The sequence below is a fragment of the Mauremys reevesii genome, linkage group 22 (assembly GCF_016161935.1).
Source record: "Mauremys reevesii isolate NIE-2019 linkage group 22, ASM1616193v1, whole genome shotgun sequence".
In the NCBI taxonomy this organism is placed as follows: Eukaryota; Metazoa; Chordata; order Testudines; family Geoemydidae; genus Mauremys; species Mauremys reevesii.
Genome location: NC_052644.1, coordinates 2,950,466 through 2,975,370, shown reverse-complemented (window position 1 = coordinate 2,975,370; position 24,905 = coordinate 2,950,466). Strand labels below are relative to the sequence as shown.

At 46.1% G+C, this 24,905-nt stretch overlaps 1 protein-coding gene and 1 long non-coding RNA gene across 3 annotated transcripts in view; one reads left to right on the top strand and one right to left on the bottom strand.

Annotated features, from left to right (window-relative positions):
* LOC120388233 overlaps positions 1 to 7,678 on the top strand; it is a 44,992-nt gene extending 37,314 nt beyond the window's left edge. The window contains exon 3 of the long non-coding RNA XR_005590528.1: positions 7,404 to 7,678. This is a non-coding gene — a long non-coding RNA (uncharacterized LOC120388233). The remainder of the gene's footprint in view (positions 1 to 7,403) is intronic.
* ACTN4 (actinin alpha 4) overlaps positions 1 to 24,905 on the bottom strand; it is a 78,396-nt gene that overhangs the window by 26,547 nt on the left and 26,944 nt on the right. Inside the window, exons 2-8 of one of the 2 annotated variants that reach the window (XM_039509913.1) lie at positions 9,609 to 9,723; positions 7,979 to 8,098; positions 3,270 to 3,356; positions 2,270 to 2,357; positions 1,662 to 1,740; positions 1,148 to 1,229; positions 113 to 198 (exon numbers count right to left, since the gene is read on the bottom strand). In XM_039509913.1, the coding sequence (XP_039365847.1) occupies positions 113 to 198; positions 1,148 to 1,229; positions 1,662 to 1,740; positions 2,270 to 2,357; positions 3,270 to 3,356; positions 7,979 to 8,098; positions 9,609 to 9,723 (657 nt within the window). The remainder of the gene's footprint in view (positions 1 to 112; positions 199 to 1,147; positions 1,230 to 1,661; positions 1,741 to 2,269; positions 2,358 to 3,269; positions 3,357 to 7,978; positions 8,099 to 9,608; positions 9,724 to 24,905) is intronic. The other variant, XM_039509912.1, reaches the window with a different exon arrangement.

The window sequence follows — 24,905 nt, the reverse complement described above, 5'->3', positions numbered from 1 at the left end:
ATTTGCTTTCCAGTCAGCAAGAGACCACTGCCATCTGCAAGAAAAACCGGGTCAGTGTAGGATGCCGCAGTTCGAAGAGTTATAGCAAGATGGACACAGCTGCCTCCGGTACCTTCTGCGCGCCAGAAAATGCATGGTAGAAGCTGGATACATAGGTCATGATGGCCTTCTCATCAGGGCGAGCTGTGTTGACAATGTCTGCAAGCGAACAATAAGTGTTAATGCCCTCGCGGGGAGAGCCTGGTTTCACACTGAGTCAGACTTGATGGCCAAGGCGCATCATCTCAAGAAACCTGCCGCTCTTCACCATTCTGTAGTCCTGTAGATAAGCAGCTCTCTAAAAAAAGAAGTGCCAGAATATCTGGGTGGGCAGAAGAGGCCATCAAAACTATCTTGGATATACTACAGAACGTGAAAGATAAGCTTGTCAACCAAGACTGAACACAAGCCATTTGCAGCTACTGGTACTGAATGAATCGTTTTATCTAGGGCAGCTGCTACGGTTTCTGTGACTGTTTTTAAAAGGGAATGTTGGCCCCAGGATTTAGTGGTGGAGACAGTCTAGTGAGATTATCACCACACAATAGGAAATGGGGTGCACTTTTATCCAAAGTAACCAACACATGGTTCCTCAATTCCGGTCTCACTTCTCGTTCAGTTCACACTATGGCCCTACGCAGGAAAGGTCACTACGTTCTGTGAGCATTACATTTACAAATGGGACTGAATAGCTAGAAGCGGCCAAGGTATCAGAGGGCCATTAGTTCCAGTTGGGACAGCTTCACTGCTAGTGAAAATAGAGTATGGCAGGATGCATTTGACAACAAATTTCTGATCCGTCATGTGTTTACAAAGCTGCATGATTAGCCTTATGCGGCCTTGTAAAGACAAGCCTAGTCATGGAAAGGGTGGGAGATGTGAACGCTGTATGGAAGGCCAGTTCTGACTTTTAAACACAAGCCAGGCTGGTTGCCCTGTCAGATCAGACCACCTGAGGCCCAGTCCTATGTGACGCAGCAATGGAGGAAATGCACCTTCCTCTTGCCTTGACAAGCAAGTTGTTCATGGGACTGGGTCATCTCCACTGCAATGGCAGAAGCTTCCACTGACCGAGGTGGTTACTGCAGCGAGTGTCTGGAAAGCTTACCCTCGGCATCCAACATCTTGGGGATGTCCAGGTATTTCTCGGCCACCTCAAAGGCGTTGTTCAGGTTCGTCACAGGATCATCCTGGGAAAAGGACAGTTGTAAAAAGGGGTTATGACCCTGAGTCACTGGAAGCTCCCTCTAATACAGATGGCTCAGCAGGCTGCCTAACACCTTCCCCCTTTCCTCTTGAAGGCAGACTTGCTGAAGCATTCATGTCTAACCTTTTCCACCAATCACCCAAATGTTCCTCAGTCACCTGCTCCCATTAGACGGCCATTCCCTGCCAGACTCCAATTCCTGTCTCACGGAACGGAACAGAGACTACCGTGTGACAGGAAGATCTTTGCAAATCCTGCCTTCTAGCATGGAATTCACATTCTAATAAGACACACAGCTAGCAGCTACAAGGGGGGGGTCAGAGTTTAAGTGGGACGCATGTTTCCCTGGAGTGTGTCAGGCAGCACAGAACTTGGCTTCTGAAGAAAAGATAACATGGCCACTACAGAGATGTACCTTTCTGAGCTTGTCGTATTCAATGAGCTCTGGTCTGTGTCTGTGGATCAAGGCATTGAATGCAAGACCATCCTTCCAGCTACAAAAAAGATCAGAGAGTTAGATGGCTTTGGTGTATGGGGTTAAATACATGTATCTGTATAATACACTACAGAAAATGATCACCAATACACACTAGAGTCCAACAGATTTTTTTTTCAGTTCACCTTGATTTAATGCCTCTAGAAGTAGCAGGACTGATTACTATGCACAGTTAACTGCATGCTTCCTTTAGATGGGCATTCCAGGTCTTCGACCCCCAGGATCTCCTGAGAATAACAGCCCAGATAAGAGGCAGCAATGGCTGGAATTGCAGATTTAAACGAGAGCAAAACATGCATGAATTTGGGGGTTTTGTTCCGGCCACGCTGCGCTAAAAGCATCACTTCCCTAATGGCAGGCCCATTGAATATTTCATGGAGATGCCTCTGAGGCCAAGGGAATGGGCTATTTCTTGCTGTCTTCAAGACACGAAGCACTGCCTGCCAACACGGAGAGCTCTTTCTGAAGCGTGTAAAGGAGCAGACAGAGTCGAGCACTCGCTAAGAGGGAGTCTGACAAGCAATTACCTGATGTGGAAATTTTGTACATTGACGTTCTTGTAGGGCGCCGTCTTCCTCTGACACCACAGCAGCAGGCCTTCCTTGGCAGAGGTCTCTGCAAAAGGCACAGGGCAATTAAGGGACCGTGCCCAGGAGCGTCTCTCTCCAGGTAGAGTTTTAAACCAAGAACATGAGACGAGAGTGCAACAGATGACTGAGACTTATCCACAGACGGTAAAGGGTGCAACCTGCCCTGTTTAATGTTAGTGTTACAACATGTGTCTAGTATCAGAGGGGTAGCCGTGTTAGTCTGGTTCTGTAGAAGCAGCAAAGAATCCTGTGGCACCTTATAGACTAACAAGCTTGCATCCGAAGAAGTGGGTATTCACCCACGAAAGCTCATGCTGCAAAACGTCTGTTAGTCTATAAGGTGCCACAGGATTCTTTGCTGCTTCAACATGTGTCTGAGTCACAAGCCAACCTGGTCAAAACCATGCAAGTCAAGTCCTGCAATTCATATCCAGGGAGATCTCAGTTTATTTTCCATCGTGGTTGTCTCCAACTAGGAAGGACAGTCTCCAGTTGGTGTGTTGAGTCAGGACAGCTGCAAGTATGGGGTAAAAAGCTCATCTTCCTTCTATTACCACTAGGTGGTTGGAGGGACTATCCCAAAATCCGGATCAGCACAGGGGAAGAACAGTGTAGAAAAGAACACTGACGACCCACCCCGCAGTCCCAGATTCACATGGATCAGGTATTTAGCACTTACGGCCAACAGAGCAAGTGAAGTAGAAGCACAGTAAGTGATTTACTGGAACAGACAGCTGTGCAAAAAGTGTGCATTGGAAACGTGACTTGCAGATGCATGAGCTGTCCTGGATTACCATAAAACTGCATCAATTCACTGCACCAGTTTTATCTTCCCCATCGTACATTCTTTGTGCTGTAGTTACACAGATCCCTCTAATGCGCTGGAGAGCAATGAAGCGGAAGACAAGGACACAGCTTGCACACGCCTGGCTCTTACCTTCCACCGAAATGTCCTGAATGGCAAATCGAAGGATAATTGTCCAGATCATGCCCAATGTCATCTTTGCATTGCCATCTACAATCTCTGAAAGCAAAAGAGGAGAGAAGAACATTGACATTAAACTCACCAGGAATGGAGGAAAACCTCGTTTTCTTACATACAGACACATCAGCAAACAACTTCCAGGTGCAAGCAAGCTAGGAGAAGGATTTCAAGAGGTGCTACAGTAAATAGCCATTAACACCTAGTCCAGCTGAAAGCCAAATACTAAGCCAATTGCACTGTCCACACATCCAGAAAGAGTTTATTGCGTTCTGATTCAAACACTTCAGGATTTTAAGTTGTGGTGTGTCCTTAACCAGTTTACATTTTACTCTATAGAGGACAGAGGGACAACACTTCAATAAAGGATATATGGAGGCTAATCTTTTCATTCAAAGTTGGAGCTCACATCTGAGGATGCAAAACTCTGAAGGACAAATAAGGAGCAGTGAGAGAAGGCCTCCAGTTTGCATTCTGATACTAGACAGTGGAGCAGAGGTACCAGACCAGTGTTCAAAGTTTCACTAGCAACACTCGTGGGGTTTCTGGAATCCAGACTTTAGACTGTGTCTCTTTAGCATAGCCGGGTACATTTGGCAATTCTGAGAGAGTGTCGGATAGCGCAAGCTTCCCACACACAGCTCATCCCCAATCACCCTCTATCCAAACTCCTCTCCCAGATCCCATGAGTGGACAAGGCTAATGGCTACAAAACTGACAACTGGGCAGCATCATGCAGGGACACATGATAGTTCATTGATGACTTACCGCAAACTTCTATTTAAACCCTGCTCTCTAGAGTAATAGGCTGCAACACCCACTGCCATGTGGACAAAGCCAACTACATCTGCACTCAGCCTGTGACAATGTTAGTCAGTCACAGTGCCAGGAGCCATCTAGATCAGTGGTTCTCAAACTTTTGTCCTGGGGACCCTTTCACACAGCAGGCCTCTGAGTGCGACCCCCGCTTATCAATTAAAACCACATTTTTATATATTTAACACCATTATAAATGCTGGCGGCAAAGCGGGGTTTGGGGTGGAGGCTGGGACAGCTCATGACCCCCCCCCATGTAATAATCTTGCGACCCCCCGAGGGGTCCCAACCCTCAGTTTGAGACCCCCGATCTAGATACAGCAAGAAAGCCTCTTTCAATCCCCCTCAAAATGATGAGTTTGCGTCTATTAGTTTCAATTGTATGAAATAAAGGAGAGTGGGAAACCTGTGAGATTACGGAGATGAAGGGACCCTATATTAGTTAAACAGTGATAGCAAGATGATTTCTTTGAACAACTAGACATGGAATTTCTCACGTCTCTTGAGCAGCTAAAAGCCTCTTCCAAACCAAATAAACCCTTGGAAGCACAAAGAAGTCAGTCTGGGTACCAAGAGGGCCGTTGAACAGTCACAGCACTAGCTGATATCTAGGAGGAGAGCTCAGTGGATAAATTGGCTTTTGTAAATCAGACACACACCACCGCATCTTGAATTGTAATGTGGCACTAGTTGGAACAGGCTCCGGTTTCAGGGATAGTCAAGAGAAAAGACACCAGTTACTTGCAACCTCAGTGCAAGCCATGTTACTTGATTAATTCAAACTGGCTTTGCAAGGTAGCCTAGTGCCAAGTGACGTCCTAGCAACATCCCTCGGTGTCTAAGCAACAGTGAGAGTTTCACAAGTCCAAGGAACAGGTCATGGTTCTTGTGAGCAAGGACAGGTTCTATGAAGAGACGGTTGCTGCAGCTTGTATTTCTGGGGAACAAACTGCCATATCAGATCAGCCCAGCATCCTATCCAATAGTGGCCAGTAACAGATGCTTTAGAGGGAGGAAATAGGCAGAGGTTTCTTGCTCCAAGGGAAGTTTCTTCCGAACCCCCACCACTCAATGGTTTGCTTATGCCCTGAGGCATAAGGGATTCAAATGTGCTAATAAAATATTTCTGTCTAACGTAACTATATTCCTGGGTGGGTAATTTAACCAAATTTATTCCCACATTCTAAACTCCAACAAAAATATCAAGGGAAAAAACGTGTTTAAAAATGCAGTAACCTGGACAATCTAAGGGTAGAGAACTATAAATAGACGAGTACTGATGCACATACAGAAGCCACCAATAAGGAGATGGAAGAATTTAGTTCTCTTCTAGACTATCCTCCTTGGGAAGGAAGAGAGGAGAAATACTTTGCATTCAAACTAGTTAACTTAAACTGACAGATTTTAAGTTATTTGCAATAGTGAGAAAAATACAGTACTTCTCCCTCACAAACTTCCCATTTAGGAACCCCAGAGAGACTGAGACAGAAATGTTAAAAAATCAGGATAAAAACTATTTTGTTTTTCATGCTATTAGGCTTTATTGTAAAGTTTCATTACGGAAATATCCAAAAAAAAATCTGTGTGATCTGGGTAAATGGAGAAATAGTTTCCCAAAGTGAACTCACCATTAATAGCATTTTAATGGACCATCTATCTGGATATTCTCACTATTCTGCAATTCTGTGAAGCTCCTCTGGGGTCTGTTTAACCAGGGTGGTTTTCTCTGGACAGATTAAATAAATGCAGCTAGGAGAGGCAGAGCCGGGAGTGGGTCCAGCCAGGGCCGGCTCCAGCTTTTCTGCCACCCCAAGCGCACGCGCGGGGGGGGAGAGAAGAAGAAAGACAAGTGGTGGCACTTCAGCGGCAGCTCAATCGCGCCGCTTCTTCGGTGGCAGTTTGGTGGCGGGTCCCCCCCTCTCTTCCTCTTCGGTGGCAGCTCAAAGAGGAAGAGAGGGAATGAGGGACCCGCCGCCAAATTCCCGCCGAAGACCCGGACGTGCCACCCTGATACTGGACGGAGTGCCGCCCCAAGCACCTGCTTCCTACGCTGGTGCCTGGAGCCGGCCCTGGGTCCAGCTGTAAAGAACCACTGAAGAAAATCCGAGGTTCTGATCCGAGAGCAGAAATTTTGCTTTTCAAATCATAAGTTGACTGCCAGCACATATGTTTGGCAAAGCTCAAAGAAATACCAGGCCTGGAGACTTGGAACAATGCAAATACAAATATTTTGCTTTTCTGGACACATTCTTTGATCCACGCACTAATGGCAATTAGTTTTAAAAAACAGCAGCATGCCGCCATCCAACTGACCATGGAGAAAGAATCATGCCTTGAACTAACTGTTCAAACGGTTTATAGGCAGTCACCACAGTTCAATATTAATTTCCAAGCTCCCAACAAGCTTTTAAATTGCCTTGAGCATACTTGGCTTTCCTTGGGTGTAGCTAACACTGGAGAAGAGGAGATACTTACAAGCCTTATTCAGAACAAGCCATTCTTCACACAGGCCAAGACAACGTGCATTACGCTCAGGTACTCTAAGCCAACCCTGACGCTGATTTCACTGACACTTGACTGCATAACAGTTCCCAGGATGAGCCATAAGTTTATGGTTTTTTCCTTTCCCACCCCCTTAGCATTCAGACAACAGTAGGGTGGGATTCAGTGTCTCTTCAGCATTTCTATGGCAGGTATCAACACTGATGATATTTATGGTTACGTCTGCTTGTGGCCGTGGCTGTCTGTAAAGCCCCATGCACACTGTATTCATTTATTACAGAGCAGCAACTGTGGTACTTCCAACTGTGGTAATAACTCCTGATGAATGTCCCCTCCCTCACCAAATATGCTCTTGCACACACAACAGAAGGATATTTTACCTAGGGGGTGAGTTTTAGCTTAATCCATTAATCCGCAATAGAGGGAGGAGAGAAGTAACTCCACCACCGATGAGATGGATGAACCCATCCCAGAACTGACATTTACTGCACTGCTGGTGATTTGGGTACTAAACGTCTGAACACCCAGACTTCAGAATTGACCTTGGCCGTCTATAACTCTTACTCTCCAAATGTTATTCTTGCCATCTAAGAAACAGGCATGGTGAGTATAAAGTTACATTTTAGAAATGAACAAGTTCTGTTAAAGTGTTTACCCTGCATGTTAGCTAAACTACAGCAACTGCAACCAACTGTTGTTTGAATGCAGTTAGGCTCCCAGTACTATGAACCTCTGATCCAATTTCATCTCTTTCTATTGACTGAATTATAGGCATTTGGTGTCATTCAAGGTATTCGCATAATCCAGCCTTCTTAGTGCCTGATGGAGAGGAGGGCTGAAATGTTCCAACACCTTACTGTATAGAGAAAATAACTCTTCCGCTGAGATGGTATGACCGATGACTCCTAATACAGGAGAACTTCAGACTTACGAACTGACTGATCAACCGCACGCCTCATTTGGAACTGGAATTACGCAATCAGGCGGCAGCAGCAAAAATGAAAAAGACAAATACAGTACCGTACTGTGCTAAACATAAGCTAGATAAAAAGCCTTTCCCTTTAAAAAAGATTTGACAAGTTAAGGAAACTCTTTCTGTGCTCATTGCATTTAAATTAAGATGGTTAAAAGGAGCGTGTTTTTCTTCAGCATCGTAAAGTTTCAGAGCTGTAAGTCAATGTTCAGTTGTAAACTTTTGAAAGAACAACCTTAACGTTTTGTTCGGAATTAAAAAGATTTCAGAGTTACGAACCACCTCCATTTCCGAGGTGCTCGTAACTCGAGGTTCTACTGTAGTCACTAGCTGAGGCTGGCTGCTGATACATTCACAAGCCTAAATCACATACCTTCAGCTCCTATAGAGACCAGCTTAACTCCTTTGCTCGCGATGAAGTCTAGAGCTTTATTCACATTGTTGATTTTATGCACTCTCATTTTTCCTCGCTCTGGTTTGGGTAATCGCTCCCCTAAACAAACAGAAGAGTTAGAGCTTTTCTTTACAGTCTCAGGTGAGAGCTACAATCACTGGCTAGAAAGACAAGTGAAGTGAAGAAGTTTAATATGAAACAAGATCCTTTACCATGATGTCAAGGGCAGAAGATCTGTTTCTAGACTGCTGCAAAGGTTACTCACACTTGAATATAAACATGCATTATGAATCCAGCTATTGGGGAAGGGGCTTCTCTTTGTTCTGTCTTTGTACAATGCCTGGCACAAAGGGGTCCTGATTCCATTACTAGGGCTCCTAGGCCCTACAGCAGGGGTAGGCAAACTACAGCCCGGGGGCCGCATCCGGCCCTCCAGACGTTTTAATCCGGCCCTTGAGCTCCCGCTGGGGAACAGGGTCTGGGGCATGTCCCACTCTGGCGGTCCAGCCAGGGAGCGGGGTTGCCCCACTCCATGCGTGCTGTGGCTTTGCGTGGCACCTGGAAGCAGTGGCATGTCCCCGCTCCAGCTCCTACATTTAGGGGCAGCCAGGTGGCTCCACACGCTGCCCCTGCCCCAAACATTGCCCCTGCAGCTCCCATTGCCCAGGAACCACGGCCAATGGGAACTGCAGGGGCAGCACCTGCAGACGGGGCAGCGCAGAGCCACCTGGCCATGCCTCCACTTAGGAGACGGAGGGAGGATATGCAGCTGCTTCCGGGAGCTGCTTGAGGTAAGCACCGCCTGGAGCCTACACCCCTCTTGTGCCCCAACCCCCTGCCCCAGCCCTGATTCCCCTCTCTCCCTCCAAACCCCTCCACCCCAGAACAATTCACCCTCCTGCACTCAAACCCCTCATCCCCAGCCCCACTCCAGAGCCCTCACCACCACCCACCTCCCTGCATCCCAACACCTTGCCCCAGCTCGCAGCCCCCTCCCACACTCTGAACTCCTCATTTCTGGCCCCACCCCAGAGCCCGCTTCCCCAGCCAGAGCCCTCACCCCATCCCGCACCCCAACCCCCAATTTTGTGAGCATTCATGGCCCGCCACACAATTTGCATACCAAGATGTGGCCCTCAGGCCAAAAAGTTTGCCCACCCCTACCCTACAGTAATACCAATATTTAGAAAGACAGCAGTATACTTGACCTACATTGTGATAGGTGCCTTTATTATCTGTCTTGTGGTATTACCTAAAGCCCTTAAGGGTATGTCTGCACGTCAATGGCTCGCAGGGCTCAGGCTGCAGGACTGTACAATTGTGGTGCAGACGTTTGGGCTCAGGCTGAAGCCCGAGCTGCGGGACCCCAGCCTGAGCCCAAACATACATCTCTGCAATTTTATAGTCCCACAGCCCGAGTCAGCTGATAGGGGCCTGCCCACAGGTGTTTAACTGCAGCATAGACATACCCTAAGATCAAAGCCCCATTTTGCAGTTCCTAGGCCAAAAAACTTACAGCCCAAGTGTAAGTGACAGATTGGGAGGGAGCACACGGTCCAGGGATTCTTTAAGTACCAGGTACAGTAGCAGTAGAGAGACAGGGACGCACCTGAAATGACCTCCAAGAGCAACATGAGTTTGAGGCCATCACGGAAATCTTCATCTATGTTCTCGATCTGCGTGCCAGCTTTCCGCAGGTGAGAATTGCACCATGCCGTAAAAGTCTGGAAGAATAAGGTAAGGAGGGTGTGATATTGCAATATTCAGTCTAGAAATGAACAGAGAGGCCATCGAGATTTACATGAACTAATTTTAATAATAATGATTTTAATAACTGGAGATATACCAATCTCCTAGAACTGGAAGGGACCTTGAAAGGTCATCGAGTCCAGCCCCTGCCTTCACTAGCAGGACCAAGGACTGATTTTTGCCCCAGATCCCTAAAGTGGCCCCCTCAAGGATTGAACTCACAACCCTGGGTTTAGCAGGCCAATGCTCAAACCACTGAGCTATCCCTCCCCGCCATTTGGATCCAATACACCAAAACGTGGTGCAGTTCTCATCAATGCACATGTACATTAATTCACTGTTTGGTGATTATATTGACTGTGCTCACTCTTCATCTCTAGGTCAGCTCACCCCCTTTACAGTATCTGAACCATTTTACCGAGATTTTAGCTCTGCTATCATTTCCCAAAACTTATTCCAAGAACCACCGCTTTATTCTGTTTTGCGGCAAGACGAACTGGCTGCAGTAGAACAATGCAGCCTGACCCAACCTTTTAGACTTGGCCAAATCCTAATATGGGGTTTGTAGAACCAGAGGGAGCTTGAGCAGTTTTCAAGCATTTAGTGGACATTGCTAAATATGGTGAGTTTTTTTAAAGACATACGAGCAGGTCCTTGTTATGTTGCCGAGGTATGTGGTTAACAGGGACAAAAAAAGCTGCTGCAGGGCGCCCAAGCAATTCTTGCACTGAGCGACAGAAAGATCATTCTGGCTCTAGCCAGACGCCTTCGGTCTATTCTTGGCTTCCTGTGGCCTCCTTGCTATGGCAAACAATTAAACACTGAGCTATGGAGCTCAAAATTGCATGAGCTTATTTGTGTAACATACCAAAACCCCAATGTGAAAACCACCACGCTCTAAATGGCACAGTGTGGTTTAGGTCCTGCGCTGTAGGAGTTCGATCCCTCCAATTTAGTATCAATTTAAGCAGCCCCCACAACAAACATCACAACGACCCTCGCTGCGGGGAACAACATTAAACACATGCAATATTGCAAGCTGTTGTTCAGATGGGAGACACTCTGAAGTGAAGACGTTACAATCTGTCACTCTAGAAACACTATATTAACAATTCCACACATCCAAAAGAACACAAGATTAGTGCCACCAGACGAACACAATGAACAGCTGCAGAGTCAGAAGCAGTATGCGAAAGAGTGTTCAAGCCAGACACCATTTGTTTTGGCAACTGTTACTAACCCTGCTCATTCAAAAACTCCTAGATAGTAGCTGCTGAATTGAAACTCTACCCTACACACGGCCTTCAGAGAGCAAATATGGTATGGTTAAAACGTGAAACACTAAGGATTTAGATGTGCCCATTTCAAGGGCTGCCACAGATTTACCCTCTTTGTCTGATGAAGAGCACTTGGAAAGTGGACAGTGATTATACAGCAAAGGAAGTGAGACTGCAAGGATGAAGAATGATCTTTGGCAAGTCTGAGAACTAACATCGCCATCTGTCTTGATTGTGTGTGTGCTTGGAAACAATAGTGTAATGGCACCAGTGGTAGAAATTTACACCATCTAGAAATGGCAATTCACTCTTAACAGCCCTCCTCCATATATATCCAGAGGACAGCATGCCCAATGCATAGGGCGGGACAGAAGAAGATGGATTAGAAATTAGCAGAGTCTACTGGGGGGAAGAAGAGGATTTGATCATTTTGCGCACTCACACAAAGTAAAACGAATGTTCCATTCCTCCTCACTGTCTATGCAAGATTCTTGACCAAACGTCATTCTTTGTCCAGGAATTAGATACTCAGCATCATGATACACTCTTCAGAGGGTAAAATTAAAACTACTTGAAACACTGAACATGGAGCGTTTCACATTCCTGTAGCTTTAGGTATCAGCTACATGCTTTAGATACAAGTGTACATTTCCTGAAGCAACCAGGTAACTGAACAGAAAAAGACTCCACTTTACCAGCAGTTAGAGAGACTCCATGCAGTTTCATAAGCATCAAGTATTTTTAGTTTAGATACACAAAATTCCTGTCATAGCTGAAAGCTGTAGTTCTAGAGAATTAGGGCAGTAAAGATCCACACGTACCATGAACGGAGGCACAGGAAGCTCTAATGCCTGAGATGTAATTTCCTCTTAATATGCAGCCATTTCCCATTTTACTACGGTGTGGCCTACAATTTAGCCCCCTTGCCACGGGTTTTGCCCTGTTTTAGTCTGACGCTCGGTCTGATGCAAAGGTGCCGCTGCAGCCCAACTCCTCTAAATACCCAGACCACGTCTAATGTAAGAAACATATTTCCTGCTGCTTAGTCTAAACTCATTAGTGCTGCCTTTTACCCAAATGCATTATGGTCTGAACTTATAGTTTTTATTACAAGTGTAAAAACCTCAGACTCTGTGTTCCTAGTAGTTGAGACTGCTAAAGGCCAGGGTAAGGCACATGGGCTACACTTCCTGGAACACTAAGGAAAGGCAATTAAGCAAGTGGCAAATTTTGTGTCATGCAACTACACCCACCCCCAGCCTGCCTCCTCAGCTGGGGTGATGAGCTGTAGTCACAGGAAGCCGCTGTCTCATTGTAGTTTATTAATATTTGTTGAACTCCACTGTGTTTGATGCTATAAAAAGCCCTCCCTTTCCTCCAGGAAGTTTACTCTCTGATTTAATGGCAAATATTTTAGTTGTAATACAGAAATTACACAAACTGCTCTGCCTTCTCAGGAAGTGAGTAGCACAGGACTTATTCAGAGCAGTTGAAAAGAGACGCCCTAAAGACTTCAGAATAACCCACTAGTTATGCTGGTTTGGAGAAAGTTACTTCCAAAGTGGAAAAGCCTCGTTTTCCTATCGTTAAAGCTCCCTGTCCTTCGCACAAAAAGATTTAGCACAGAACTCTGTTCAGCAGAACAATCGATATATTATTCCCTCTTCTGGATCTCTCAGCGCACCTGCTTTCACAGTCCTGTCTCTACCACAGAATTTGGGGGGGGGGGGAGAGAATCCCTCTGGTGCTACCACCAGTTCAGCTGAATCAAATATAACTTAAGTCTTAAAAAGGAAAATTTGCAGAAATATCAATGATTCTTGGCAAGTTAAGAGCGCACGGATCACTTATTTCCTTCAAGTGGCATTCTATTCTGCCTCCCTGCAGATCAATTCCAACTCCCCCATACCCCTTCCTTAACCCTAGCACTTAAACCTGCTTCTAAGGACAAGGTTTAAAAAACCCCATGAGTCATAACAGACCACCTCATGGCTCCAAGCAAGCCTACCACCTTTCTTCCACACACATTTTCCTGGGAGGGAGGGGAAGTTACAGGGTAGAATCACCTTTCAAAGGCCTGTTGCATTCACAAGCAATCGGACCTCTTGTTCCAGCTATGGGCAGCTGTGCCTTTTATGATTAACTTTCACAACCACACACATTGTGCTCTCAGACCAAGGCAGAGTCCATGGCTGCTGGGAAGGGATGAGGATCAAAATCCAGCCATGTGTGTCACAGCACAGGCCCTCCTAAAACTGCTATGTGGCACCTCTGTACAGCCAGGAAGCAGAATGAATGAACGGAGAATATTGTTCCACCCCAAACATCGCCGGCCAATCCTTGGTGGCTTTGGTGAGCTCATTGCTGGGGAATGTTTCAATGACAGTTTTTAATGAGCCATTCATCTGATAAGGATGAGAGGAAAAAATGTCCCTCCCCTGCCTTCAATGAGAGAATTAGGGGATAAGCTTTTAAAAGAAATCCCAGAACTATATTAGCGCTGTTTTCCCACTTGATAAATTGGCACCAGATTTCAAACATTGCCACTCACTGAAATACAGTTTACCAAGAATTTTACACTTTAAGTGCCTTCGTCCCACACACACATACACACCTTACTCTTGTGAAACATGTGCTTACTGACCTCAAAGGAGGAGAGGAAGGTAAATCAGCATCTAATAAGGATCTTGCATCTTCAAAGCAGTGGGGGGAGGTGAAGAGAGGAAAGGACTTTCAAAGACAGAAATCAAAGGTTGCACTACGTCATGCGGAAGCAATCCTGTAACTAAGCTCTCAACAATGGAAGTTTATTTCACTAAACAGCAGGGGGACAGCGTCTGGGAACACAGTGTGCTCGAATTCAGGTAGGAGAGTCCAGACCTTCAAAGCCACTGCACCACAGCTGCAGCTCTGAAAGCATTAACAGTGTCCGAGAGGGATCTCCTCAGTTGTGTAACTAAACAGAACCAAAGACACTTCAAATTTGGGAAAAATAAGGAAATGGTAAGCAAGCCAAGTTCGCTAATGCGACATTTTATGCCACACAGTAAAGCCATTTGGTTTTGCACTGAATTTCTAGGGATTTTAGCTTGGCCACTGAGGACAGACAAGTAAACAATTACTACTTCCATGTTCAATCCATGTTTAATTCAATATTAGAGTCTAGGCCTGGAGTGGGCAAACTTTTTAGCAGGATGGAAACATCTGGGAATAGAAATTGTATGGCAGGCCATAAAGTGTTCACAAAATTGGGGTTGGGGTGCAGGAGGGGGTGAGGGCTCTGGTTGGGGGTCTGGGCTCTGGGGTGGGACCAGAAATGAGGAATCCAGGGTGTGGGAAGGTGCTCCCGGCTGGGGCAGGGGAGTGGGGGGCGGGAAGAGGTGTAGGCTCCAGCTGCAGGCTCTGGGGTGGGGCTGGGGATGAGGGATTTGGGGTGGGAGGAAGAGGGGGCTGCAGGCCGAGCCCCGCTGCCCTGGGTGGGGTTGGAGCTTGGGCTTCAGCTTCCGCCCTGGGTCCCAGCCAGTGTAAAATGGGGTTGTGACCCACTTTGAGAACCGCTGACTAAGCTATTTAGAAACACCAAGCCACACAAACCTTCTAACGTACATATTGCCCAGCTTTCCTGAGGGGTGAATAGAACCCCGCTCTGCACACAGGTGCTTAACAGGAGAGCACAGCACGTCAGCTGTACAGCCTGGAACAGCGCTGTGAATTCTGACTCAGTCCCTCGCTCCTAATCACTAAATTGCATTTCCTGTTCTAGCAATGAAAAGGAGGATATGAAAGCCAGCTTCAGAACCATCTGGTCTTCACATGATTATTTGAATAGACAAACTAGCCAATCTGTGTTCCATTCAAGCATCCTCCTCCCACATTTTGTAACCTTGGGATCCGCAGGGGAGGGGATGTTTCCATTCCTTGACATTCCTCTACCAACCACAGGACTGATTTACCCTTTCCTGCCAACAGATGGAGACAAACTGATGTCAGAATTTCTTCAGTAATAACTACTAACAAATTAGTGCCAACCAAGTCACAAGAGCATGGAGGGAAGTGGATCTGGCTATCCTCACCAATGCATGTGATTCAGGCAACAATGGATAAATAATTAACATGCTGTGTCCTAAAAGTGGCCAAGAAGAATACAAGCTGGATATCTTGATGTGAAACAACAGTTTAGTCTAGTAAGTAGACTTCCAAGGAGTGCCATGAGACCAGACAGGAGTTCCCTCAGTAGAACATCCTCACAGCACAATCACAGGGCATTAACTCAATTCTGACTCGAGGGCAGAGCACCACCATTCACAGCTCCCTGGAAATCATGGCACCAAGTACAGTACAACAGAACTACTGCAAGTAACTAGGTTAAAATTGGTTACAGAAAACTTTGGCTAGTTGTTCCACCAACCGTTACTTCTGGGACTTCCAGTTCACCTTGAGTCAATGTGTTTCTGAAACAAACTTTATGCACATCAACAAAACTGATTAAATCTGAGTTATAAGAAAAATCTTCATTGGTAGATTCCACTGACTCAGCATTTCTTTCTGGGCAGTGGTCTGAATCCAGGCATTACCAAGGTAAAACCTGAAAGCTCAACGGGTTATTGCTCATGGGAGATTAAGATGACCATGCATAAGTAACAGTTAGGATATGCTTCAAGGTCTTTTGACATAAGCATAGAGTGAGGTTTTAGCTCCTGATGCCAAGAGCAATTTATTCTCCAGGGCGTCATGGAACATTGACTAGAGACCCACGATGCAGCAACAACTCAGTGACACCTGAATTCTACACTTCTAGTTGAACTGGCTTGACTCACTAGACAAAGCAAAGAAAGGAGCCCTACAAGAGACCCAGTGACTATCACTGCAAGTTAATTACTATAGCAGTGCAGATTAGTCTCCAAAATCCCAACATGATTCACATTAAGACTCAATATCAATAGGGAGTTGCTTTCTTCTGCTCTCTACCCTTTTCTTCCCACTCCAGTCATGTTGTGAATTAGTAAACTGAGGCACAGAATAGGGAAGCAGCTTACCGTGATCCCCTACACTGGATTAGCGGCAGAGTTGTGAACAGAACCCAGGAGACTATTCCCAGTCCTCTGCTCTAACCACTAGATAACAATCAAGGCCGGCTCCAGGCACCAGCACGCCAAGCGTGTGCTTGGGGCGGCAAGCCACAGGGGGCGCTCTGCCGGTCGCCGCGAGGACGGCAGGCAGGCTGCCTTCGGCGGCTTGCCTGTGAAGGGTCCGCTGGTCCCGCAGCTTCGGCGGATCTCCTGCAGGCGTGCCTGTGGAGGGTTAGCTGGTCCCGCGGTGGCGGACCTCCTGCAGGCGTGCCTGCGGGAGGTCCGCCAAAGCCGCGGGACCAGCGGACCCTCCACAGGCACGCCGCCGAAGGCAACCTGCCTGCCATGCTTGGGGCGGCAAAATACCTAGAGCCGCCCCGATAACAATACTTTCTTTTGTTGATTTTTAGTCCCTAGTCTTGGCATAAATTAGTTTGATTCACTCAAACTGCTCCCAAATTCTAGCATCTAGAAGTAGAATCCTGTTTTCTTACTCAGTCATTCCCATATATAAGAAAAAGCTCTGGTGTTTGGGTAGGTAAAAGGCAAACACCTTGAAAGGCACAGTGGTGTAGATTTCAGTTGTATTGCATCTGGAAAGCCTCCAGTTTGCACTCTAAACATTTCTGTTTCACTCAATTAACCTCTAATTTCCACAAAGTTACTTTCATGATAGAGTGTTTTAAGTAATAATCCTGCTGTGAAAATATAAAATGCTAATGGAGCGACCAGTCCAAGGAACAGTGGATATTCCATATACACCTCCACCCCGATATAACACGACCCGATATAACATGGTAAAGCAGCGCTCCGGGGGGGACGGGGCTGCACACTCCGGCGGATCAAAGCAAGTTCGATATAACGCGGTTTCACCTATAACACGGTACGATTTTTTGGCTCCCGAGGACAGTGTTATATCGGGGTAGAGGTGTATATTTAGAAGGTAATGAGTTATGGCCACCACTGCATTTATGCAGAATCTCCAGCTAAAGGAGATATTGGTTTAAAAGTATCTTCATGCCCCATCTAATGCTTTAAGATCCTTTCAGTTTCTTGTACTGCAAGTTTCTCATGTGCTGTGCTGTTAGTTTGCATAGTGATGTATTTATTCTGGATATGGACAAAAGACGGAGCAAGCAAAATGCCTCCTATATGCGTAAGTTCCTCAAGCAGAAGTTTTCAGAAGGACGTGAAGACAGGTGTGGCCTGGTCTGCAGCAAATCTGCAGTTCTACACAACTCCGTATTGGTACCACAGGCAAAGCACCGAGAGCGTCTTTTATTGAATACTTGCCCTTACTCTACCCCCGCCCCGCCCCAACTGTATTCGGGTTTGTCTGTTTCAAGTATTTTGTCACACCCTAGTCAGTGCTTTTAGCTGGACCGGTACAAGCCACCTTTTTGGGGACAGGTTAAAGACTGTTTGGTTTAAACTTTGATCCTTAAGAACAGTCAAACTCAGACCAACGTTAGAGGCTAATTTGTTCCAAGCAAACAGTGTTGTAAAGTCAAGCTGTAGAATTGCATCATTTCCCATTAGGAACCCAACTCCACACACAAACGAGTGTATTTGGCAATTACAAAAATGAGGGAACGAATTAAGCAGCGCTGGTTACAGCCAGACCTAGTCTGAGCAAGTACCATGGAAAAACTTTCCACAGCACTGCCAGGGAACCAGCCTCGCTATTTCAGTCCTAGCACTGCCTATCTGAGGACCGAGAGTCATACAGTAGTTTTGTGCTATGGACAAAAATGACCATTAGGAAAAATGCAGAGAGTTCCCAACAGACACCATGTTCAAGCATGAGGGGGTGGTATCCTAAGAAAGGCTGGCATCAGGCCTTGTAGACAGCACCTGACCAAGTCCCAATGGACTGCACTCTAAAATATTTTTCACAGCCGACTTTCAGTGCTGTTGAGACCCATCTACACGACAACTATAAGTGAGACATGGGGGCCAGATACAACATGATTAAAAGTTGTAGTGAAACCCTGTAAAGAGCCTTTGCACCTGTATTTGCTCAATGCTACCAATTAATCTGAAGCTAAGAGACACAAGGGCCGGAACCAAACCCCCTGACTTGGTCACAGTGCTCCATAATTACACTACAACTACAGCTGCACATCCAACAGGCAGCGATGCCGGTCTCCACTGGCCACTGGTGAAATTTTCAAACAAGCACCTTCCTGCTTTCTCCTATGCTGACCTCGGCTCTTGGAGGAGCTCCCCATAAACATCGTCAAAGCGATTTCATCAGTATCCATGACAATGCCTAGGCCGCTGACAGGCTGAGACCGCTGCCTAACATGCAGACAAGTACTGGCAGTTTCCTTATATTCCCCATCTGTTGGCTCTTGTGCTTAGACTGTAAACTCTTGGGGCAGGGCGTGTGTTTCGTGCACGCTTAGTGCGGTTCTGGCCATGAGTAGGGCTCCTAGGCACTACAGTGGTGGCAGTATCACTACATTAGCTAGCTTCCAAAGAGGGAAACATCATCACTTTCTTCCTGCATGTTAATGCTGCTGCCTTCCTCCCAGCAGCTAGTCGGAAGCTCACCCTTCACTGCTCTTTGCATGTGCCACAGGCCGTTTTCACTGCAGAAACACAAATAAGCCAGGGCTGACCTTAAACGGGAATCTAGCTGGGTCACCTTCAAAGGTGACGTGTGTCAAAGTAACATTTACACTGGTAAAGCGCCACTCTACAGTCTAATGAGTCAGTCTCCTTGAAGACAGAGAGCGGGTAAAGGCTGGAGACTGCAGCACAAGTAACATGGGGCTCCCTGGCACCATGTGAGTGAAGCCTGAATATAAAAGTTAGGGAGGAGGCCCCTCCACAGAATTTGTGAAAGACCTGCCTAATCTGTTGCTGTTTACAAACAGCCCTGCTACCCCAATACTAATCCCCCAGGCTGCTGGTGTGGAATTGCCTTGTAACCGTTAAGAACTTGACTGACAGCCAAGTGTAATATAAACCTAACTGGAGTAGACTTGGGACTCTCGACAGTCGCTCTCGCCTTGCTCTGTTACCGCCATTCTCCCAACCCTGCTAACTGCTTGTGTTCTATGCCCACATTTCAACCCGAATCTGGTAATAAAAACAAAGGAATTTATCCTATGGGTTATGGAGACGGGGGCATTTAACTTCTGTACTTTACGTTTTACCTAGTAGCTCACAGGCTGGCTATTGGTATTTGCATGAGCGGCTTAGTTCAGTTTTTATACAGCCAGTAACTTGTTCATGTTTGGCTCTGAAGTTCTCAGAACAAAGAAAAACTCAACAGAATTAAACTAAGCCACCATGTGCTACACCAGGGGTAGGCAACCTATGGCACGGGTGCCGATTTTCAGTGGCACTCACACTGCCTGGGTCCTGACCACTGGCCCGGGGGGCGCTGCATTTTAAATGAAACTTCTTAAACATTTTAAAACCCTTATTTACTTTACATACAACAATAGTTTAGTTCTATATTATAGACTTGTAGAAAGACATTTTAACGTTTTTAGACGGTATTACTGGCACGCAAAACCTTAAATTAGAGTGAATAAATGAAGACTCGGCACAGCACTGCTGAAAGGTTGCCGACCCCGGGCTACACTGTCCTAGTGGTGAAGCCTCACAGAAACACTGTCACTCACTGAACTGGGGAAGATTGACAGATGTTTGTGCAGTAGACTGAGTTATCCACACTGTCTTCACTCCTCCTCTGAACCAGAACGAGAGGAGCAACACATTAATCTCAGCCCTTTATTGCTGCCATTACTCACACTCTCTCTCTGCCCTGAAGCTTGCTGGATCAAGTCCCAGCGAAGATGTGCAGCATGGCACTACCTACCCTTTCTGGTTTAAGAACAGAATTTCGAGCAGCCGCTATGGAGAAGAAAGAAAACCCAGACAGTGAAGCCTATGCTACTTAGTGCTGACGTTATTCAAGTGTCATTAACCTGATGGGTCAGAACAGGAGCTTGAAGATAATCAGCTCAGGTTTCCCAGCAACCTCACACACCTTTAAGATTATACGGAGTCCAGAATGCCAGTAAAGTAGAATCCATATTCTGACTCCTTGCTAGCAAGTTTGGGTGTAACACTAAACAAATACAAGTACTGTGTACTCAAGAAGGGGACAATATTAAGGAAACTCTTAAGTCTTCCTCCCTCCTGCAACACTGCTGAGTGTCATTATAGAATGGGAGGCGCAAGATGAAAAGGACTGGAATGTCTGACTCAATGGCTCCACGAGGGCTTGGCCTGGCACAGGAACAGGTGTGCCGTGCCACTTGGATTAGCGCTACCTTTTTCGCACTAGCCTCTTGCCAAGCCATACAGGCAGCTGTAAAGGCTGGGTGTTTTCCTTCAACATGGGATCAAGCCAATGCATGCAAAAACCTGGAAGAGTGTGATTCAGGAAGTTATAATTTTACACATTCACATTAAAATTTTCAATCTGAAGAGCAACTGCAACACAGGATGTGTGGGGGCAGAGAGTTATAACTAACTGCACCTTTCATAGCCAGCAAACGATGGACTGTTACTGGTATTCCAAAACTGATGCAATCAGAAAGCTGTAAGACTTGAGTGAAGCTTTTCAATTCTCTGCCTCCCTCCACCAAAAACCACAAAAAAAAAAATCTGAATTGTAATGCTGCTGAGAAGTGCAAAGTTGTCAGCCCTGGAGAGTGAAGGCCCCGAACAGGGAAGGCAGTGACAGAACAAGCTTCCTCCATTCGGTAAACCCCTGCCAGTGCGCCTCAAAACCTGACCTAGAAGGACTCTGGGCTTGAGGGAGCAGTTCCATCTCCAGGCACAGTCAAACCTTGGTGTGTCTGCCAGCAAGGGGATCAATGAGTGCCAGTCGCGGTCTGATCACAATCTGTTTTAACAAAAATCTTATGCCATGTATGCAAATTTCATAAAGGTACTGAATCACAGAGAAAGACAGAGATTGGTATTTGTTTAGTTCTTAAGAAAGAAACTAAGCACTACAAAAAACAGTATGCCTAATTTTATGGCCGTTAATACAAGACTTGTACTGAACTAAGTTAGCTCATCAGGACAAAGTGGGAATTTTCTGTAATATTTTTAAATGACTCCTATGCCTCAGTTTCTCTGTACTTTCCATTGCCATCCAGTGGAAGCAAAAGAGTGAAGTCTGCTCTTGGGGCAGTGCAGGCCATGAGGCGTGGGTGATCACCTTGCTGTCTGGGCTGCAATGAATAGGCTCGTTAAGGAACTTATTGAAACCGATTCAAAACAGAGGGTCTAGAGAGACAATGGAAGCTGTAACAACTGAACACTTGATACTTAAGAGCAGGAAGCTCCAGCAGGTGGAGCGGTGAGCTCAGGGGATAAAGAGTTGGCCTTTGGAAGAAGCTGGCTGCTCTCAGCCAGGACTAAGGAGTCAGAGAGAAAGGGCATAACATGGACTCCGCTACAACATGGCTGATGGATTCCTTTGGCTTGATCAGATGGACTATGTTTTAATCTTCATTCTCTGTGCTAATGTAAGGACTAACAATGCTGCGTTCCAGATGACTAATGAATCACTGTTTCAAAACTGGTGCTTGGTGTCACTGCAAACACAAACTTGCTGAGGTGCATTAGTCACTGAAGAGTGTACAAGTCGCTAACGAGGAGTCTATTTCAACTGGACTTGCTAGGCAGAGCTCACAGTGTGAAGCAGGAGTGCTGCAGTCCAGAGGATCAGGCTCGGAGGAGGTGAGACTGTGTGGCCCACCCTGAAAGAAGAGCAAGACCCCTTCCGGTGTTCTGGAGCAGGGGTTCCTCCAAGAGACTGTTTACAAGTCGGGATGTAGCACCGATCCTGTGGATCCGTGACACTCCTAGCATATACGCAGAGAAAAATGACCTTGTGATGTGTGCCCACATCAAAGCAGCAACATGCTAACCATTGCCCGATGCAATGAGATGCAGAGTGCCTCCTCGAAGGTGCTGCGCACCCTCTACTTCCATTGAAGTCAGTGCGATGACCACATTCCTGAATTGCTCAGCATTTGCAGGATCAAGCCCAAAATTCCCAAGGGTAAGGTGGAGAGTGAAACTGTAGCTGATCTTTCAACATGCTGAAACAGTTCTAAGCCACGTGACCAGCTCCTGTGTTGAGGAGGAGGAAGAGAATGGGCTAAGTTGAGGCAGTTGCATTACCTTGACATTCCTGCCACTGTGCCAACAGAAAGGAACCCAGAGATTACCTTATATGGACAGGATGACGGATTTCAAGAGAGTCAATTACAAAGGTGGAATAAGCTGTTCCAGTACTGCGCGAAAGTCATCCGATAAGCAGATTCTGACTGCCTATGGGAGGATATAGGTTATTGCCCATCATAAATTCCATTTCATGATACAGACAGCTTTCGGGCTAAACTTGAGCTACAGCCAAGTCTTGGATTCATGCAGGAAGTAAAATATTTTCTATTCAGAGCTCCACTACAGAAAGCTGCCTGAAGTTTGCTAGAAATACCATTCCACCCTTACCTAAATTTCACACACAAACAAGGTGGGAACTAAAAGCAGTCTTGCACCAGAGCCTGCCAAGTCATTGTATGTGTCGCCACCAAAAAAAACCCTAAGTGCTCTCATCAAGACATCTCCAATTAAATTATTCCAGGCACATGGAAAAGGAGAGAAAATCTGAATCAGACCTGAGACGACAGGGAACCACTGCCCATCAAAAACCCCTACGAGAAGTGCAAGAAAGGAGTAAGATTCAAAATGCAAACAGATTTTTCCATGTAATAGTCTGACTAATTCAAGCTATGTTTGGCACATGGGTTAAAATACATGTGGGACGTCAGAATTCTCGCCCTGCTGTCCAACTCGGGGGCTAGTCTTATTACTCGGGTTCACTACAATGGTAGTTTGTCTTGTTACAGTTTTACCAAACACTGCAAAGCCTAGTCCATGTACGATATAGTTCTAAGAGCGGCACTTCTCCAACTGCTGTGTTAGACATTAGACTGGCTCTCTGCCCCAAGTAACTGTCAAACTGTTGTACAGAAAAGTCTCTCTGATCAGCTTCAGTTGTCCTCACTATAGTCTTTGTTCCCTTCATGCTTTTAAGGCTGCTGATTACCGACAGATGTACAAGAGCCAGCTAGCTTGGCCATACCTTTTGAGCAATGTTTTAACTGTCTTCAGAGGAACCCCACCCTTACTGCAATAGTCTGACAAGCTAGACTTACCCTCTGGCAGAACTTACCCAGTGCTCATTATAGAAATACTATGAAAACAGCCAATAAGATTAAAAAATTATTATAACGAGCAGGAGCTGAATAATTAAAAGCCTAAGAGTTCTCTTAAAGAGAACTCCACTATAAGCTTATTTCCTCAAGAGACGCGAGCTCTGTTCTAAGCCATTTGGGATCGCTTTCCCCGCTGCCACCAGGCAGGCTTGATAGAAACTCACAGATACTCCTTAACACTATAGTTATACCAAGTCATGGGACCGGTTTTTACATGGGTCATGGTCTACACCTAATATTTACTCAAGAGTCCTCTTACATGGGTTAAAGCCTTTGTCAGTCCATGACTAGATCCCATCTACACTACGATTTTTACTGTAACAACTGTGTCGGTCCCTTAACCCAGTCATAACTGTATTCCAGGCAGCCCACGGCAGAAACAGGAGGAGGGAGAAGGGAGAATAGCTATGAGGTGAAAATCCTTGCTGCCTAGGTCCTGGATCCTAGCTCCCTGTGCCATCTACTATGTAACAGGAGGAAGCAAGACATCCACAAGTGGAGTGGAGGTTTTGGTGGTGAGAGCATACCACTTCAGATACATTTACCGAAACTCCATTACACCTAGTGCATACTTCATTTCCTTTTTCAATCTTGACGATTACCAAAATCTCTTAACAGAAGAACTCCCTTTTCTAAGCACACTACTGTTCAGCGGGTGCCCTCCCTCCCTCCTTCTACGTGAACTGGCTGGCCAGAACCTCAGCCACTTTTAGACAGGAAACCAGCCAAGCAGGTACTGAGCCAGCCCTCTGAAGGGAGGGGAGCAGGCAGAGGCTGATAAAGTCTCTGATTCTGGATCACAGCCCAGCGGTCAGTTTCTTCTGGGTGGAAACGTACCAAGGCCTGACATTACATACAGTTAACAGGGGAGTGACGGTTGCCAAGAACACCACCTTCTGACAGTTACTGACTGGATCAGTCAGATAAGTGGAGAAAGCCATTTAGACAGTTAGCCTGATAATTAGCAGTGACGTAGAGAGATAAGGTGCATGACTAAAGGCAACTCCCATCTTTTCATGTGCTGTAATATATATACACTGCGTACTGTATTTTTCACTCCAGGCATCTGATGAAGTGGGTTTTAGCTCACGAAAGCTTATGTCCAAATAAATTTGTTAGTCTAAGGTGCCACAAGGACTCCTCATTGTTTTTGCTGATTCAGAGGGGTAGCCGTGTTTGTCTAACTTAATGGCAGTTAGATTCCCAGCTTCCATTTAATTAGTACCTAAACCCCACTCAACGTATGGGTCCTTTATACCAAAAGCCCATGCCTCTCCTACTCTCAGCCCTAGCTTTCCTTCTGCTGCTGAAGGTTAAAGTGCCTTTGGTAACTTTTGTCTATTTGCAGCATGTAGCCCTCAGGGTCCTTTTGTGCTGGTGTGGTGCAAAATGAGGCAGCTGCCACCACCTATACTGCTCTAAGGTAATCAAGAGTTCTTTCCATTTCAATCCCCTGACCCTGAACTCTGTTTACTTCTTCATTCAGTTGTTGTTACCGTCTTCTCTTACCCATTAAAGGCTGTTAGAACAAATGTGGTGTCTTAAAAGGCTC